This window comes from Tachypleus tridentatus, chromosome 13 (assembly GCF_004210375.1).
Source record: "Tachypleus tridentatus isolate NWPU-2018 chromosome 13, ASM421037v1, whole genome shotgun sequence".
Taxonomy (NCBI): Eukaryota; Metazoa; Arthropoda; class Merostomata; order Xiphosura; family Limulidae; genus Tachypleus; species Tachypleus tridentatus.
The window spans coordinates 136036602-136054889 of record NC_134837.1 but is presented as its reverse complement, the minus strand read 5'-3'; the positions used below and the strand labels follow the sequence as shown (position 1 = coordinate 136054889).

The window sequence follows — 18288 nt, the reverse complement described above, 5'->3', positions numbered from 1 at the left end:
ATAACAATTAATGGTGACACAACTGACAAACATCTCTTCATTATGTTAAGATATAACAATTAGTGGTAACACAATTGATAAACATCCCTCCATTATGTTAATATATAACAATTAGTGGTAACACAAGTGATAAACAGCAAAAGAGAGAAGAACTGCTGGTGATAAAAATAAGAAACATACATCAAGTATGTTAAAGTATAAAAAAATGTTATCACAACTGACCCAGTAGTAACAACAGTTCATGAAATCCATCTTTACCTACTTATATTCCCCTAACAGTTAATACTTTCTGTAAAATAACTTTGCCTTATTATTTATTTATCAGCATTACAGATATTTGAAATTGTTCATAAAACCACTACAATACGCAAAATTACAACTTTTTTTAGTTTAACACACTTAGAACTACCATCACACACTAAAACATTATGACCAATATACTTAGTTCTGCTATACATGATGCCTATAAATTGTTTTCTCAGAAGTCTGAAAAAAATGTCACTTTTAATAATTTTTTTTCAATAAAACACAACTACCTTTTTACCTTGTTGTAGAACCATCAAGAAAAAACTCCTATTCCATAAACAACTCCAAAACTGTTTCATAAATACATTTTTTGCTTTTTCAACCAAACTATTAGTGAATATACAAAGCACACTCCTCAAATCACAGTTCATTTGATTTTGCTCAGTCATATGTTTATACAAGTATAAATAACAGTTTTTACTCTATATAATAAATTCACTCTTTTGACAACTTGAATGAAGACATAATAAAAACACCTGGCAAAGAAATAATTTCTTTTCTTCCCCATCTTACACACTCACTCAAGAAACACTTCTACATGAGACATGTTAAAGAGAATGCCTAGAAAAGTTGGCATCTTTTAACCTTAATGCTTAGTTTATTTGTTTCTGTTATCCTTATCAGCTTATTTTTAGCAGATACATAACTGAAAACACACCATATGAAATGTTTCACTATTGTCCTTATCAATTTTCTTTATTACCATCAGACCGTATACATTACCTACTGGTGGTATACAGCTCGAATTATCTGTGCCTCATCCTTAGCTGTTTATTTCTAGCAAATATGCACCTACAAATGTTACCTCTTATGACCAAACTGTTCACAAATGTTTAATAAATCCAAACAAACCACATAATTAATTTCATGCAAACACCCAGTTTTGATTACTTTAGAATCATTTCTCTGTGATTTACTTTAATATTTTATCTTTTATTATATAATAATACACAACCTATGTATTATCTGTTCATAATGTGGTATCATGCAACACCAAAGTATTACAAGAATGAAACCATTACTGAATACCTCAAAACAGTCTAATCAGAAAGTACTGATATACTCACATTTTACAAATTACATGAAAATTATACACTGCTTAAAAATTGGAAATAATGCAGTTTCATGCATTCTACTCAAGGTTGAGTCTCTTGTGTTAAAGTGATTTTGAATAAACCAAACAGAAAATCACTTGACAACCACAGGTGATACAAGGTTGCAGTAAAACTACACATAGCATAACACTTGATCTGATACTGTCTGATATTTCACAAGTTGTGTAGTAGTGTAATGCCATTCAAAACTAGTGGCTTTTGGAATGGTATGTAACATGTAACAGACACTACTAATAAATATTTCTACTCTGGTCAAGTCAATGAATGCAGTACTTATGGATTTTTTTGTATCATTCAACTGTTGAAATAAACTCTGGAAAATCATCTTCCTTGTATAACAGGTGGATTATGGAAAGCCTAAAGGGAGGAATTGTGTGATTTAGACACAACAGCCTTAAAATGGATCTTTAGAAATAGAAATAGAAACAATGCTATAGGGCTATTGTCAAGATATATAGTAATCTAATAAAGCATGACTATTATGGCAACATGGTCTGTTTTGTAAAAATGCTCCAAAGTCATTTTAACATAATATCTTTAACCTTTTATGTTTAATATTTTCAAATTTTCTTAACATTTACCCCTCTTTTAAGGATGATGAGAAAGTGTGGAAGGGCTCAATAAATTTAAAACACTATTATAGTTTTCCTTTTCATAATGCAAGTCATTTTTAATATCCAAATATTACAATCAAAATCTGCATTTCTTTCTGATCTTTAACAATCACAATACATCTTTTACATCTGTTTTATATTTCACTACAAACTGTATAGTAAAACTAAAAGATTATCAAACACACCCATAGTTCACTGATGCCAAACCCTGATATCCCAACTTACATCTGAGAGAAGTTTCTTAAAAACACAATGATTTTTCAAAAATGTAAAAAACATTTCACCTGACAAATAAGCAAATGCTATATTTCTGATTTTATATTATCACCTACAAATTTGAGTTTGTAGCAAAATAAATACAAATTCCTTGGATAGGTTTTATATTCAAATGCCTAGCAGACACATCCAATCACTTCACTATATTTTTAAAATTGTAGGTAATACAGTAGTACAGAAGCATGCTTTACATAACAACAGACTGGTACACCTCTTAATTTTTATTCATCAGATAAAATGCTAGAGATTGTATTACTAAAGAGATGTAAAAAAAGAAAACAATTTACTTCATAACCATGGTTGCTATATTTAGCATAGTTAACACAAATAAAACAACAAAAGAACATCACCAAAGCCTGTCAGATATGCATTAAAACTTCCAGTGTCCAGAACAATTATTCAAGTACTTAAAAAGAAAAGTCTTCCTTAAGTATACAACCTTTTATAAAAGAAAAAAATATAAAATATACAAAAAAAATCACGATGTATAAAAAAGTTCAGTACATATGATAACGTATGACCATAAGAATTCTTTTTTACTAATATTTTATACTGAACATAATCCTTAAGCCAGCAACACCCACCATTTGTATTCTCAATCCCCTGAAAAATATACACCCCCCAACTTAGTCTAAGAATATATGCCAATAAAATATTCACAATTTCCTCAATCATTATTGGCCACCTTAAAATTCTAGTTGTCCCCAGTGATATTTATTTCTAGGCTGTTTTATACATATTCTGTCTCCCAATTCAGCAACACTTTAACTCCTATGGTGTGGGGGGGGGGCCACCCTCACAGGTTAGAAACCACTGCCTTAAAAAACCTTTTTTCAACTTATCTGTTGCTGAAGTTTATACTGAAATGTATCACAAGTACTATGAAGTATTGGTTGTGAAAATGATCATATCAGAATTTATAAACAACAGATCAAGTATTTTACATTCCAGCACAAATCAGAAACTGTTTCAGTAGTATGCGACATTAAATAATGTAAACATTTGTAACATCACTGAAATACACGTGAAATATTTTTCTTAAATATCAGTCTTGAAAATGGACAATACGCTCTAAATATATGTTGAATATTCTCCTTCTTCTGTAGCCTCTGCTATTCATCAACACAACCTGTGATCCATACTTCTGTGGAAAAAAAGGTTTCTAATGTGGAAGAAGATGTTACATGTTAGTAAGTAGTCAACAATAATCCTACAAGTAGAAGAATTAACACATGGATTGCATGCAAATATATTCAAGTGAAAAATTATTACCAAATCATTAAAAGAATACTAAAATGTATAAGTAGTTCACATTTCAGTTCCATGATTACTTTAACTTCACAACAATGATAACATACCTGAATAACCTTCAATCAAAATAAAGTTGATGTCAAAGCTACAACAGGGTAAGGAAAAAAAGTCCTGTTGTTAAGAATAACCTATGTCTCTGACAAAATGACCATGACTTGACAGTTTCATCATATATGCTTTATTTCAGCTTGAAAAGCTCAGCAAGAAGAATAAACTCAGCTTGACATCACTTTATCATAAGCATGGGTAACTTACACTTCTATCACAGCATGAGTAAGATTTAAATTTACACTGCTACATCTACCTACATAAAACTTAAAGCAGTCTCTACAAAGTTATAAATTTCAAAGCAAAAGAATGAAATTATTTCTAATAAAGCCACAACAAAGAAAAAAAACAATAAAACACTTGATATACAGATTTCTGGACAAAAAATACAATAAGGGAGAGTAAGCAAAACTGTCATTAAAAAGTTTTTTAATTTTTAAAATGCTTATACAATTTTATTGTTTGCATTACAGTACTAAAAGACTTTTTTTTAATCTCTACCATTAACTCAAGAGGTAGATGTACCCTGTTCTTCTGATCTTGTCCCAGAATATTTCATATATTTGACACCGAATTTTGAACTTGGAGACATCTTTCCAGTTGGACTAACAACAACAAAAACAAACCATCTGATTTACCATCAGATATGGCATACAACATCAGCATTAAAGTACAACTGCTCATCACTCACAGATTCCCTGAACAAATCTCTAAAAACACCTGATTCCTGAAGAGTGTGTAAAGTGTTTGACTTAATTATTTCACACACCCCTCCCATAATTCAAAAATGATAGTTGCATCATGGCCTTACATTCATATTTTCCTTCCATTTCACCAGCAGAGCAAATTACCATCAAATAGAAAAATAAAGTGAAAATCATATGGCTATAATAATTGTCAAACAGTGTGAAAATCGGTTTTAAATCACATTGCACATTTTCAGGATTAAAGAAAAAAACTATACATAAAAATCAGAGCACCAACATCCATCAATAGAGATATTCTTTTGGTGCAGCTTAATTACCTTTTTTTTTTTATTCTGAAATTTTCCTTCAGAAAACTGGAGTAACTTGTATTGATCCATGTATTTGAAGATTATATAGACAATGCTTTTATTATACTAGATTATTCAACAGAAAAGCTGTATTCTTTCTTTAGAAAGCTATACATCTCTTTTTTTTTTTAATATACATAACATATATTATTGCTCATCCCATTTCATTACACATCAATACATAAGGTAATGTGTTGTGAAAACAAAACCTGTTGGGCACAAAGTTTGATGTTAACAGGAGTAACAGCTGAGAAACTTTCCACACACTGTAACTCTGACTGCACTAATCTGTAGTAACTGTCACATATTTTCAGTGTATGTGCTCTACTAGAACCTTATTTCAAATTCCAAATTTCAAGGAAATTCATTAAGAAATACACTAGATATAAGATCTCCAATTTTTACTGAATTTCTTTCTACTTCTTGATTTTCTTTTCACCAAAATACATTAAACTTTACTTGAGTGAAAAGCACACTTAACTTTCATATATTTCTTTCTGATATCGTACATTGATATATCTTTATAACCTACAATGTGGTTGCAAATTTGATCTAAATAAGCCATATTTCCAAAGTTATTCAACAAAAACCACTCAATTTGACCAAAATTTTTGTACATGCTACACATAAAGGCTATTGATGTAAAATGTTTACTACAGCTTCACTTAATAATAAAGTTAATCCATTTCTTAATTTTTGGTTGTTTGGATTAAAGATGGCTGATTTAGATCAGTAAACCTAAAGATATTAGCTTAATCAGTTAACATAAATAATGATGCTTGATATTGTTGTACTGAGTGCATGCAGGTGATGACAAGAAACTATTAAATGTAATTTATATAATGTAACAATAAAGGAAGTTGTTAACAGTTTTAGAGAGGAAAACTACCACATTTTTTTTAAAAATCTGGTTGGTTCTGTAAATAATGTCTGTTCCAAACAATAGGGTTGCAGTATTGAAACTAATGTTGATTACTAATGAGTATCACTTTCCTACTTGCTGTAGTTTGTTGGTGTGCATTCAGAAATAGTCAAGACATCTAGTCAAAAACACCTTAGCTGTGAAAAACCAAAATGCAGCCAAAAAGTACCGAGCTTGCAACATAAAGGAATAAACTCAAAATTGGCAGTCAAACTGACAGCTGCACTTATAAGATTGATAATAATTTTATATCAAGTATTATTTCATGAATCTAGATAATAAAGACAATGGGGGGAAAAATGACAGATATTATACCTCATTTATATTTGCAGACCCTCATGTAAGATGTTGTAAAGTCATGTATTACAATTATTACTAAAAGTTACCACAGAGCTACAGAGTTGTCTTACAATTGATTCTACCAAATATCTACACATGTTAGTCATCCTTCATTCCATTCTGCTGTTAACAGTGACATCTATGGGTGTTACTTATCCTTCATTTTATTGGCCCGGCATGGCCAAGCATGTTAAGGTGTGCAACTCGTAATCTGAGGGTCGCGGGTTCACATCCCCGTTGCGCCAAACATGCTCGCCCTTTCAGCCATGGAAGCATTATAATGTGACGGTCAAACCCACTATTCGTTGGTAAAAGAGTAGCCTAAGAGTTGGCAGTGGGTGGTGATGACTAGCTGCCTTCCCTCTAGTCTTACACTGCTAAATCAGGGACGGCTAGCACAGATAGCCCTCGAGTAGCTTTGTGTGAAATTCAAAAAACAAACAAACAAACCTTTATTTTATTCTACAGTTGACAGTGAAATCTAGGTGGTAGTCATCCTTCATTCAGTTCTGTTGTTCACAATGACATCTACATGGTGTAGCCATCCATTATTAAATTATGTTGATCATAATGACATAAGTACATGATACTCAGTCTTCATTCCATTCTGTTCGTGATAGGCATCTTACAATCCATTTTGTTGTTGACAGTGACATCTACATATATTTACATCATTCAATTTTGTTTTTGATAGTGAAAAAAAAAAGACAGTTATCTTTCACTACTTGGCTTTTTATAGGTAAGTTTTCTTAATCTATTCATCAACTTCCCTGACATTGGCTATGACTTCCTAATTCATGTAAATAAAATGAGCCTTTTAGGTGCTACAAAGTTATCATAATTACATAAAAGTTATTTGATAGGAAGAAAATATCAGCAGCTGCATGTATAAGTGAAAATTCTTTATAGTTAGCATCTTTCCATACTGAAGATATATTTACTATAGATACTCACCATCTCATAAAATAGATTTTCTTAACTAGTATTGTCCTCTATTGGTGCAAATTTAAATACTTTCCACTAATCTTCCACATCTTGCTTCTGCGTATCCATATGCAAATGACCATGTAGCAGCCCTGAATATGTATGACCAATTAATAGAACATCTGGGTGTTGAGTGGTTAAGACACTCACAGATCACAGTGGTAGTTTGAGTTCATCCAACTTCAGGCAGTTTCTGGAATGGTATGTTAGGCCTGCAGTAGGTAGAGAATCACCTAACTCTTCACCTCAAAATGGGAATTAGTAGGGGAGACAAGTTTCTGTACAAAAATTCAACCCCACTTCCAAAATAACCAACACCAGATCTCTGTAGGTACTGACATCCAGTAGACAAAGAGGTGGAAAGCCCCAGCAGTATAAAATAACTTGTCCAAAACCTCATCATAATTGGCATGGTACATCCAGTCTGCAGAAGGAAGATACCTAGCTGTACACAAGCAGGAAATCATGATGCATCCAGCTAAAGCCAACAGCAGATCTGGCAGAATCAAGCAGACAGTAGGAAAACGGAGTACAAACCTGGGGTGCATCTCCAGGTCAAAACCTGGTAGCAGTGGGCATTTGTCAACCATTCTGCAGTAGAAAAAGGGATACCAACCACCACACATGTGAGAGAATACTTAGCTGGACCATCTCCAACAACACAGGACCCACTGAAAATGTACATATGGAGGAAGGTCTCAGCCAGATGGGCAAACTGCAATTATAAATATATTGTCATGAAGTGATGGAGTATTTCAGCCAAAACCTGACAGTATCTGGTATTGTACATTAGATCCATAGCAGGAAAGGCATCACACCATCAACACATAATGTTAACCATGACCAGGATATCTCCAACCAGCACCTGACATACAGTGACTGTACCTCTGATGCATGATAGAAAGAAAGAATGCCATTACAAGAAAAAGAAATACAATCAGATAGCAGAATAATACAATGTAGTGTTACAACCAAAACCTAGTGACATCTGAAATACAACATCAGGTTCACTGTAGGAAGTGCTACACATAATCAACACCTGAAGTACACTCCCACCCAACTGAGTGGTACAATTCATCACTCAAGAGAACAGGCCTCTATGGTCCACCACCCCAGTAAATAGAAACTGGTTAATGGTAAGAACTCCCATACTCCACAAGTAGAAAGGAGGGAAAATGCATTGGAGAGTCCAGAGGAACACATCACTAGCAACAATGCAGTGGGTGACCATGACCCCCTATTATCAAAAGCAGAAACACCACATAAAAGAAGATGTTCAACCAAAACCTGTTGGCATCTGAAACTGTACATCAAGTCTGCAAAAAGAAGAGTCTTAACATCACAGACCATCAGAGATGAGCAGCAATCTGTCTGCTTTAATCATGTTAATCCATTGGTGTAAAAAACAAGATGAATCTATTTATGAAACAAAAAACACTAGAGAGAACTACCAGCAGTCCTACACAACACCCTATCTCTAAAGTGTGCATAACCCAATCATGTGACATAACAGTTTTGGCATAGATAACAACAGAATGAACATATACAACCAACACCTGGCAGCATTTGGTTTTATACATTAAGTCCAATGTTGGAAAGGTTACAACATAATTAATATCAAGCATAATCATAAGATGGACAGTGCTGATTTTCAAACAAAATATAGCTGGTCAGATACAAGTATACAGGGATGCTATTCAAATATTAGTACTAAATATAATATGGCTGAATTCCAAAATATTTTCTTACTGTGCAAGATAGAACCATGTAGAATATAAACGAGTTCAAAGAAAAACTAACAATTTAATACTCTTACAAAAACTGACATCACTGTATTACTTCATATCAGCTAAATAAAATAGCAAGTTTTACACATAATATACAGCAGTAAAAACATTTTACTTCCTCTTCAGTTTGCACATGATGGATTACACTTTGAACAATCTTACAAAGTATACAAATTCATTTCAAGTTACAAAAGAAAATGCAAGTTGAAAATATTAATGATCTGTTAGACAGTGGTAAATATTTGTAATGGCCTCAATAGTCATGAAATTCACCCTTCCATAACTGGTAATGAACATCTCTCTTCAGGTATATTCACATAACTTTTTTTTAATTTCCTTGCAGTTTCTATGTGTAGTTAGGACATTCTCATTGACCAGAATCTTGCATCCATAAACATGTGCTAATCTTTTCTAACAGGTGAAGCATATGTGATGTAACCTTTGTTCTTAAGTGTCAAGTTAACACAATTGAATTTCTGGAATGCAACCTAATAACAAACACAATATAAAAACCTGTATTGATAGCTTGACATAAGATATGGTTAAAATATATAACCTGGGGACTTACGAAATATCAACATTTCTATGTTTTTCCAGGGTATTTAAGTCAAGTATTTTTAGAGTTCTGCCTTTTGGTCTTGATTTTCACCTCTTAAGCTTTTCAACTTAAAAAACCAGATGACACAGAAGAAGCCTGGTTAAATTTGGTAACAGAACACTTTGGTTGTTAATAAATAACTGTGTTTTGACATACACTTGTGTTTGCTTGTTTTCATTAACTTTCTGTGTTTAATTCACTCTTTAAAAGTCCTGAGCCTGCATTTTGTTGAAACTTTTAGCTTTTCTACTGGACATGAGTAAACATGAGAACCTTAAGCTAGTTAAAAGTTTACATTTTAGTGCCAGACCAGGAGTTTGTTTCTATGAAGATCAATATGAACATACTTATTTTTCTATTGACTGTGTTACAATAAAGTTTGTAAATAATTTTTTCATGATATGTAAATTTTTGAAACCAAATGAAACTTACAGCAGAGACAAGCAAGCTGTGGTGGTATTGAGGATCAAGCAATTTCAGCCATCTTTGGGACAAAGAGGTTGAGCAATTCACTGGATAACCTCAACTGGTTACACCCCATGCACAGAAGTAGAGTACAACAGTGAAGGGTTTTGTTAACAGTGAGTGACCTGAACATTATAAGACTCCAAGTTGCTTATTTACAAGTTCTAGCATCATAGGGAATTGTGTTGAATCACCATTGTCCTAAAAGAGTGACTAGATGCAGTTAGGCATGTTTTACAGTAATGGCACCAAGTGGCAATTTGTTACAACACAGCAGCATCAAGAGTTACTCAGAAGCCTTCATGGTGAGAAAGGTACACTCCAAAACTATGCCCACAGAACAATGACAATATGGGATGTCACAACAAAACACAGTTTCATAAATCACATCATTACCATTGTAATAATGGTAGGTGTTATAATTTCCAACTCATCCAACTGACAATTGAGCTACATTCATCATAATGCACAAACTTCTGGACTTCATGAAGAATCTATAAAGCTTCCAAGAATGTTTTGGTCAAAACTGTTGTAAAAGAAACTGACAGTTTGAGACTACATAAACTGTATGATAGTGAGATAAAAGATAAAGAATGATCAGAACCATTATCAGATATTTCAAATAGCTTGATGCTTAGAGCTAATGGACTTAGGAAGAGAGATGGTGCTATACTTGATACTGAATGTATACAGTCCAGAATTTGCTGTCATTACAGCATTTGGATGAAGTGTGAGTTAAGATTTAATGACTGTAATACATTTCTTACCAGCATGAGCCAAAGATTTGACTTTGTGGAGAGCCAAACAATCTATAAGGCCAAGTTCAAAGTTTAAAGGCAAGAAATCCAAGTCAACTTGACCATTTATGTGAAATTTTAACCTTTTTTTTACTGGTGTACAATAGTATGCCTGCTTTACATTTTTATGAACAAGCATTAACAAGTCATAAATACCACCAAAAGTGAAAGGCAACATTTCAAATACATGACATGATACTTATTACGCATTTTAAAACAAACATTTGATATTTTTGTTAACTTATAATTTATAACATAATAAAAACATAACATAGCCATTTACTACACCTTTACAAATATATTGTGTACTAGCCAACTGGAAGTCAACAGTTTGCTTAAGAACATACATGTTGGGCCATTGTTCAGTAAAATAATCTTCTAAAGTATTAAAATTAAGATAAATTATATTGTTTAGCTCACTGTTTACATAAAATTGTGTGTTAAAAAATGTAATGGAGATAGCACAGTTATGCTTAAACAAGTACAAAAGTATAATGTGACTTACTGGTCCACTTAAGGAAAATATTACAAGACCAAAGAAACTGTTTGCAAAAAATTAACTCTAAAAGCAATGACTTCAGTGACAAAAACACAGAGACAAATTAACCCTTTTCCAACAGGTCAGGGGTCAAAGGTCATGTCATTGCATTTGTTGACTTGCATTCAAAATTTTATTGTATTATTTTATGAATTTATGTCAGTAAGTCTAGAATCAAACTGTAGGTTATAATTTCAAACTTTTTTTTTGTGAGTTAATTTCTTAATTTAAAAGTAATTATCAAAGAAACACATCTAAATATAGATTTTAGTGAGTCAAGTGATATGTTGAATACAGCACTGTTTAACATTAGATGTTTGTGATGTCAAAAACTACTACTATAATTTTGTACAAATTACTAATAATGACAAACTAGAATATAAAATAAGAAACTTGTATCTTTTCATTTTGCTGGGATATGTTCTGAATCAAATATGGTGGCCTTGTTCAACTTTTCCCATTTTTTAAAATGATCCTTTATATACACTTACTTCAATATACCACATGTGAATAACCAGTCAATAACTTAGAATGTCTCCAGTCATTTTTACTGCCATTTTAATCTTTGAAAAATTTCCATATTCTTTTGATCCAAGATTTCAATGAGGTAGGTTGTGTCTTTAGTCTGCTCAAAGTTTCATACTTTATAAAACCTAAATAAATCTTAGTAAGCTTAACAAATTATAGTGGAATTATACGGTATCAGTGTAGTTACTTATAATTTTTTTGGTTATTCAAATATATATATAAACTAAAAAACAATTTGTCTGATACCCTCCATGTTGCAAAAGGGTTAAGCTAATTTATTACCTTTCAATGGTTTACAAATAACAGAGTACCAATACTAAATGACAACAAAACATCAAACTCAGCCTTAAAATTGACTACCTCAACTTTGTGGCTTTTCCTTCTTGTGTACTTATAACAGGAAAAAAAAAGTTCCACAGTAAATAGCCCGAAAAAGAAAATAACCACAGGCTTGAGTTGATATATGTACAATTTTAAAACTTAAGAAGAAAAGAGAAATTTATAAACAAAAATGCAGAGAGAGTTGGTGTTTTACAGTTTTTAATATCAAAATTTTAACAGTGCTTTAACAGGCACCCAGGAATTTAGAAAACCTAATTTTTCAGGTCATTATAGATCATTTGTTGATTGGCTAACATTTTCCCAAAACCTGATTAGAAAAAAAAAGCAGGCAATTGTTGCACCCTTTGTGAAAACTGGATCCACAGCTGGCCACAAAACAGATATCAACATTCAGTCAACAAGTGTACTGATCTGGTATTGATAATGCAATGTTAATACAGAAAAAGAAAATTGCTTGTAAGTGCAAAATGCATATGTGTGGTACTTGTGATAAATGCTCTCAATGTCAATGGAGATACAACAGTTTAGACCCAGAAGTCAAAATGGCACAAAAGGTAGGTGAGAAATAGCCACAGAGCAAATTAAAAGTGGAATAACGTATAAAAGAAGAACTGATTATCAGTAGTACTTCTGAGAATCCCTTGGATTTCGTAACACCAAAGAAACAATGCAGATCATCCAAAAACTCAAATGTGAAAGTAGTGGATTCAAGACATTGTTTGTAGTACTCCAGTAAGGCATGGGAATGATTTCTGTGCAACTTGACAGTTCTTTGGCATCATATCCACAGTGACATCAAACATTCCAAATGAAAAGGTGTGATAGATGCCATCAAGTTTCAGTACTATTGACAAGAACAATCAATTGCTTGCATTCTGCCAAAATGCCCAGAGGGTAAGTCCACAATACACCACAACATATACATCTTCTAAGTTTACTACTATATACTATACGAGACAAAAACTTGTGATAGTGTCACTAAATCAGCAATTTTTTGTACAGCCTTGTGTGGAATTTTAGTTCAACCTGAAAATGCTAAAAATAGTTTTAGTTCATTTCATAATGATGTTATACATTGAGGTTTGCCATATAATCCAAATCCTGCATGCCTGGCCTGTGGAAGCATTGTTAAAAATTGACTTCTTTAAACCTACTGTAGGAAGAAAGTTGTCCCACAACTGTAATAGATCTATGCATTGCTGGCTTTATATCATCCATTGACAAGTTTTCTTGTGTTCATGAGAAATTTATTTCCACAATCTGAATTAAGGCTAAAGTTGTTTTTCTTTATTTCATTTAAAACAAATGTTAATAAAACTTGTATTAAAAAAGTTTAAAATCTCAACATTTCAGTTACTTTTTTATTTTTGGAGGAAAGTTGTTGCAATAAAATCACAATTTTTCTCAATTTTAAGTCACACATTTTCTACACATAATACACAGATTGAGCAGGTTGAAAAGGGTGAATTAAAAAAAATGAAACAAAGAAAGATGGATTACTTTGGATTTTTTAATACTTATTTTTACAATAGAAAGCTCTATATATATATATATATATATTTATTTATTTATTTTTTTTGTAACAGACCAATTTATTAGAGAACAGTGGGAAAAAAACCCAGAAGCAGGACTGTCTAAACTGAAAAGATGAAGGGAAGAAACCTTGCTGACAAGAGAAGAATTCCATACAATCTGTGTGGAAGGCCACAGTAACATCAAAAGAAGCCAACAAGGAGACACCAAAATCCTCTTCTTCCAAACCTGAAATCCTCTACTACTGCTCCAACAACAGCACCAAAATCAATTCCAGAAGGGATCAAATGAGCCACAGTGGAATGATGGTGCAAGCGCTGCCAATCCAAGCCTTGGACTGAATGGAATCTTAGGCCTTCATGCCAAAGGAAACCATCTGACCCAAAGGTTGCCAAAAGTTAGAACTCCACCACCTCACTAAAAAAAACTGACAGATATAGAATGAAATGTGACATCTTTAATGACATTTAAGTACTTACAACTTTATGTCTCTTGTACTTGTTTTCTTTGATCCCTTGATTTTAATCTTGTTTTGTAGAAGCTAAACAATACAGGAAGATCTCAGCCAATTTTGCTAACAGAACACTATGGTAATTAATAAAGAATTTTGTGGTTAAAACTATACTTGTGATTGGTGGTTTTCCTCTTTTGTGTATATTTAATTTATACTTTTTTTTTTGCAAAAAAGTTCTTTTTTCATGTTATACACTACACAAAACATGATAGATAAAAACAATCAAACAAAGGAACAGAGGATCTACAAAGAGGTGGGGTAAAGCTTCCCTCTAACAATGTAACATGAGAAGTTTACAAACAAATACAAGTTTAATATCTGTGACAATTATAGTAGTAAACAGCTACAGCCAATTACAATTAAAGCTTTTTTTTCAATCCAAGGTAAAACAGACACAAGAAAATCATTTACATAAAAAGGAAGTTCAGAATATCCAATACTGTCACATTAAGAAGTTATATCCTAAGGAATCTGTGTTATGAAAGGAAAACCACAAACAGAAAACATTATGCATTTTTATTTATTACAAAAGCTGGATAATGGTAGCAAATAGGATAGTCCAGTAGGGCCAGTTGACTAGTTATCTCTTAGAAATAAAATATGAACCCAACAAAATCTTGTGGCCAATGAATATAAAGAAAAAATATGTATTTTGCATTGTTAAACTCAACCAATTATTTGAGTAGAGCTTTGAAAGATGAAAATAAGAAAAGGAAAATAAAAATAAACTTTTTGAGCATTTAATATGGAAAATGTGAACACTATGAAATTAGCCTAAATACTAGCTAGTCGAAAGTTTAAGACCATACTGAAACGAAGCATTAATCGGTAAACACATAATGAAACTTAGTCATTTGTGTTGAAGCATTAGCGTTGTCAACATCTCCTACAAGTTGACAGAGTTTGAACGTGGCAGAATTGTCGAGCTGCAAAAGCTAGGTCTCTCTAAAAGTGCCATCGCTGGTGAGACTGAGCGTAGTAAATCTGCTGTTGCAAATTTCTTAAAAGACCCTGAGGGATACGGAACGAGAATATCAAGTGGTCGGCCCAAGATAATTTTGGCAGGATTGAACAGGAGGATTCAACGGGTTGTCCGCCAAGACTCCAGCCAATCGTCAAACCAGATTAAGACCCTCATGGATGCAGAATGCAGCTCAAGAACAATAAGACAGCATCTACGAGAGAAAGGCTTTTAAAACTGTAAACGTCTTCAAAGGCCACGCCTCCTTCCACACCACAAAACAGCTTGGTTAAACTTTGCTGAGAAGCACCAAACATGGGACGTAGAAAAGTGGACGAAGGTTTTGTTCTCTGATGAGAAAAATATTAAACCTGGATGGTCCAGATGGCTTCCAACATTACTAGCATAATAAAGATATCCCACCGGAGACATTTTCTACGCAACACAGTGGAGGAGGTTCCATCATGATCTGGGGTGCTTTCTCCTTCCATGGAATAATGGAGCTTCAGGTTATACAGGGGCATCAAACAGCAGCTGGCTACACTGACATGTTGGAGAGTGTATTCTTATTGACTGAAGGCTCTCGCTTGTGTGGAAATGACTAGATTTTTCAGCAGAACAACACTGCAATCTACAATGCACTCAGGACAAAGGACATTTTCATGGCAAATAACTTGATTCTTTTGGACCATCCAGCGTGTTCGCCCAAACTGAACCCCACTGAAAATGTTTGGGAATGGATGGCAAGGAAAGTCTATAGAAATGGACGTCAATTCCAAACAGTGCATGATCTTTGTGAAGCCATCTTCACCACTTGGAATAACATTCCAGCCAGCCTTCTGCAAATGCTTATATTGACCATGCCAAAGAGAATTTTTGAAGTTATTCACAACGACAGCTGTGAAACTCTTGTTGGGAATTTCCTATCCTGTTTAAGACTTCTTTTTGGTATGGTCTTAAACTATTGACCAGCTAGTATTTAGGCTAATTTCAAAGCGTTCACATTTTCCCTATTAAATGCTAAAAAAGTTTTTTATTTTTATTATTCCTTTTTTTATTTTAATCTTTCGAAGCTCAACTCACATAAGTGGTTGAGTCTAACAATGCAAAATGTATATTTTTTCTTTATGTTCATTGGCCTTAGGATTTTGGCCAGCAGTATATATAATTGTACATACACAATAAAAAATATTCTGCAAAAAGTTTTATCAAAAATATATTTAAATTTTAGCATTTTAGTTTTACATGTATGAAATTTCAAAATGTAACTAATAAGATATAATTTTAGCACTTCATGAATTGTTTTTTATCATTAATAAGCTTAATTACAATAACCATATGTCGTTCATTTGATTAAACCATTTTCAAAACATGTAACTGCCAGTTATTTACAAACATACTAAAACCTTCAACTTACCTGAGAAAGACCTGAGGCATCACTCAATTTGCCATACTATACAAGGATTATTCTATCAATCAAAACCCACAGATATGTGATTGTGCGAGATACGCTTGTGTCGTTCTAAATTGTCTTTCCATGAGAAAAATCTAGGGCACAAGTTACACTGGAATAATGGGCGAATATCTGAATGCATCACGATCTTGTGCCTCTTCAGACTGGGTTTGGCCGTGAATCGTCTCTGGCAGATTTCACATTCGTAGCATCCTGTCCCAATCAGTTTTGACCGTTTAGAACATGTAGGCAGCCAAAGGCTGTTTTTGAGATAAAATTTCTTGGCTTCTAGAAAAAACATTAAGCATGATGTCAACTAGAAAAAGAAAATACCCAAAAATACACTTAACTGTGCATGTGAGTATACACAGATTTGTTTTTCTCTTAAGAAAAAATTAAATACTTATATCTATAATAGAGTATAACATGATCACATCTAACATGAAAAATCTGAAGGAAATACACAAAATTATTCCAAAATAACACCAAAAGTTACTACTTCAACAAAAACTACTGACATAACTGTCACACACGTGAAAAAAAAAAGAATGCAGTAAAACAGCAAGCTGATGGACAACCTTACTAACTAGTAGGATCTTTCATTCTGTTTCATAGTCGACACATAGTAGTAGGTCTTCAAACTTCATATTTCAATGACTTTGACAACAAATGGTAATTATCTGCATACTTCTGATGTAATCAAATTTACTTTAACAACTAATACAGGTAAGAATCTCTCTCTGTTGCAGATTTTCTCTGGTGAAATACAAAAATCATCATCACAATACTGATATTCATCAGAACAACAAACAGATGATCATTTTCTCCTCATTTTCTGCACTGTTCTCAGTGATTACAGCTAACAATACTTCAACCTGCATATAAAGTAAATTTGGTTATGACATCTTAAATTATGTTCAATACAGATATCATGAATATTTTTAGCATACACACAGAAAATTAGCAAAAGTAATCAAATGGACATACTTGTTATGTATATCAATTGCATGGGCAACACAAAAGACATTTGCAAAAAAATATACTCAACCAAGCATAAACTCTCCTATCACCTTTTCAAAAAGTAAAACGCATAAAGAAACAACCAGTACAGTCTCCATTTCAAATGAAAACTAATTTTATTGTATGACTTGAAATAGAATATTGTTGATACAAACATTCTGAAAGAAAGTCACTGATTATTCAAGATTAAATATATATAAATCCTGAAATACTTTTTCTTTTTACTGGTTAGTGTTACTACCTTTTCATTAATACTTTTATAGCTTTGATATTGTAAGTAAATAAACTTCACAAAAAGATAAAACTATCATGAATAAGGAACAGTTAACTTTTGAAAAACAATTTCTATGATGCAGTAACAAAAAAAAGTTAATAATTGTTTGAAACTGTGAAGAAATTTAACATATTGTTTATGGGCATCAATCTGAGAACAGTACTTTTATACATTCTTCAAACTTATAAAACTAGATTATACCAGGTTATCCTACAGTATTCACTAATGACTTCTGAATAACAATAAATTAGCATTGTATTTAAGAATTTAATAGTGTTAAAAAGTAATTTACTTTTGATATAGCTTTTAGTACAAAAGTTTATTTTCTGCAAATATTATACTTCATAGAAAAAAAATAATTAAAGGTGCCATACAAACTTAACTGTACATTGATACACAAGTATGTATTTCATCAAGAGTGACCCAAAAATTTCCTAATTGTAATAGTTTTACAATATATTGCTTTTATTATCATAGCTTTAGCATCTTTGGAAATATCAGAGTATCAT

The 18288-nt window shown here is 32.5% G+C and overlaps 1 protein-coding gene across 12 annotated transcripts in view; it reads right to left on the bottom strand.

Annotated features, from left to right (window-relative positions):
- LOC143240284 (uncharacterized) overlaps positions 1-18288 on the bottom strand; it is a 100447-nt gene that overhangs the window by 27134 nt on the left and 55025 nt on the right. Inside the window, exons 5-7 of one of the 12 annotated variants that reach the window (XR_013021693.1) lie at positions 16450-16773; positions 6436-6641; positions 2071-3473 (exon numbers count right to left, since the gene is read on the bottom strand). The exons of 6 other annotated variants lie outside the window; for them this stretch is intronic. Coding sequence is in view for 1 of the 6 variants with exons in the window: in XM_076482494.1 (XP_076338609.1) it covers positions 3424-3473 (50 nt within the window). In the remaining 5 variants the exon portion in view is untranslated. Of the gene's footprint in view, positions 1-2070; positions 3474-6435; positions 6642-16449; positions 16774-18288 lie in introns of those variants that run through there. 5 more of the 12 variants (XR_013021694.1, XR_013021695.1, XR_013021692.1 and 2 more) reach the window with 5 other exon arrangements.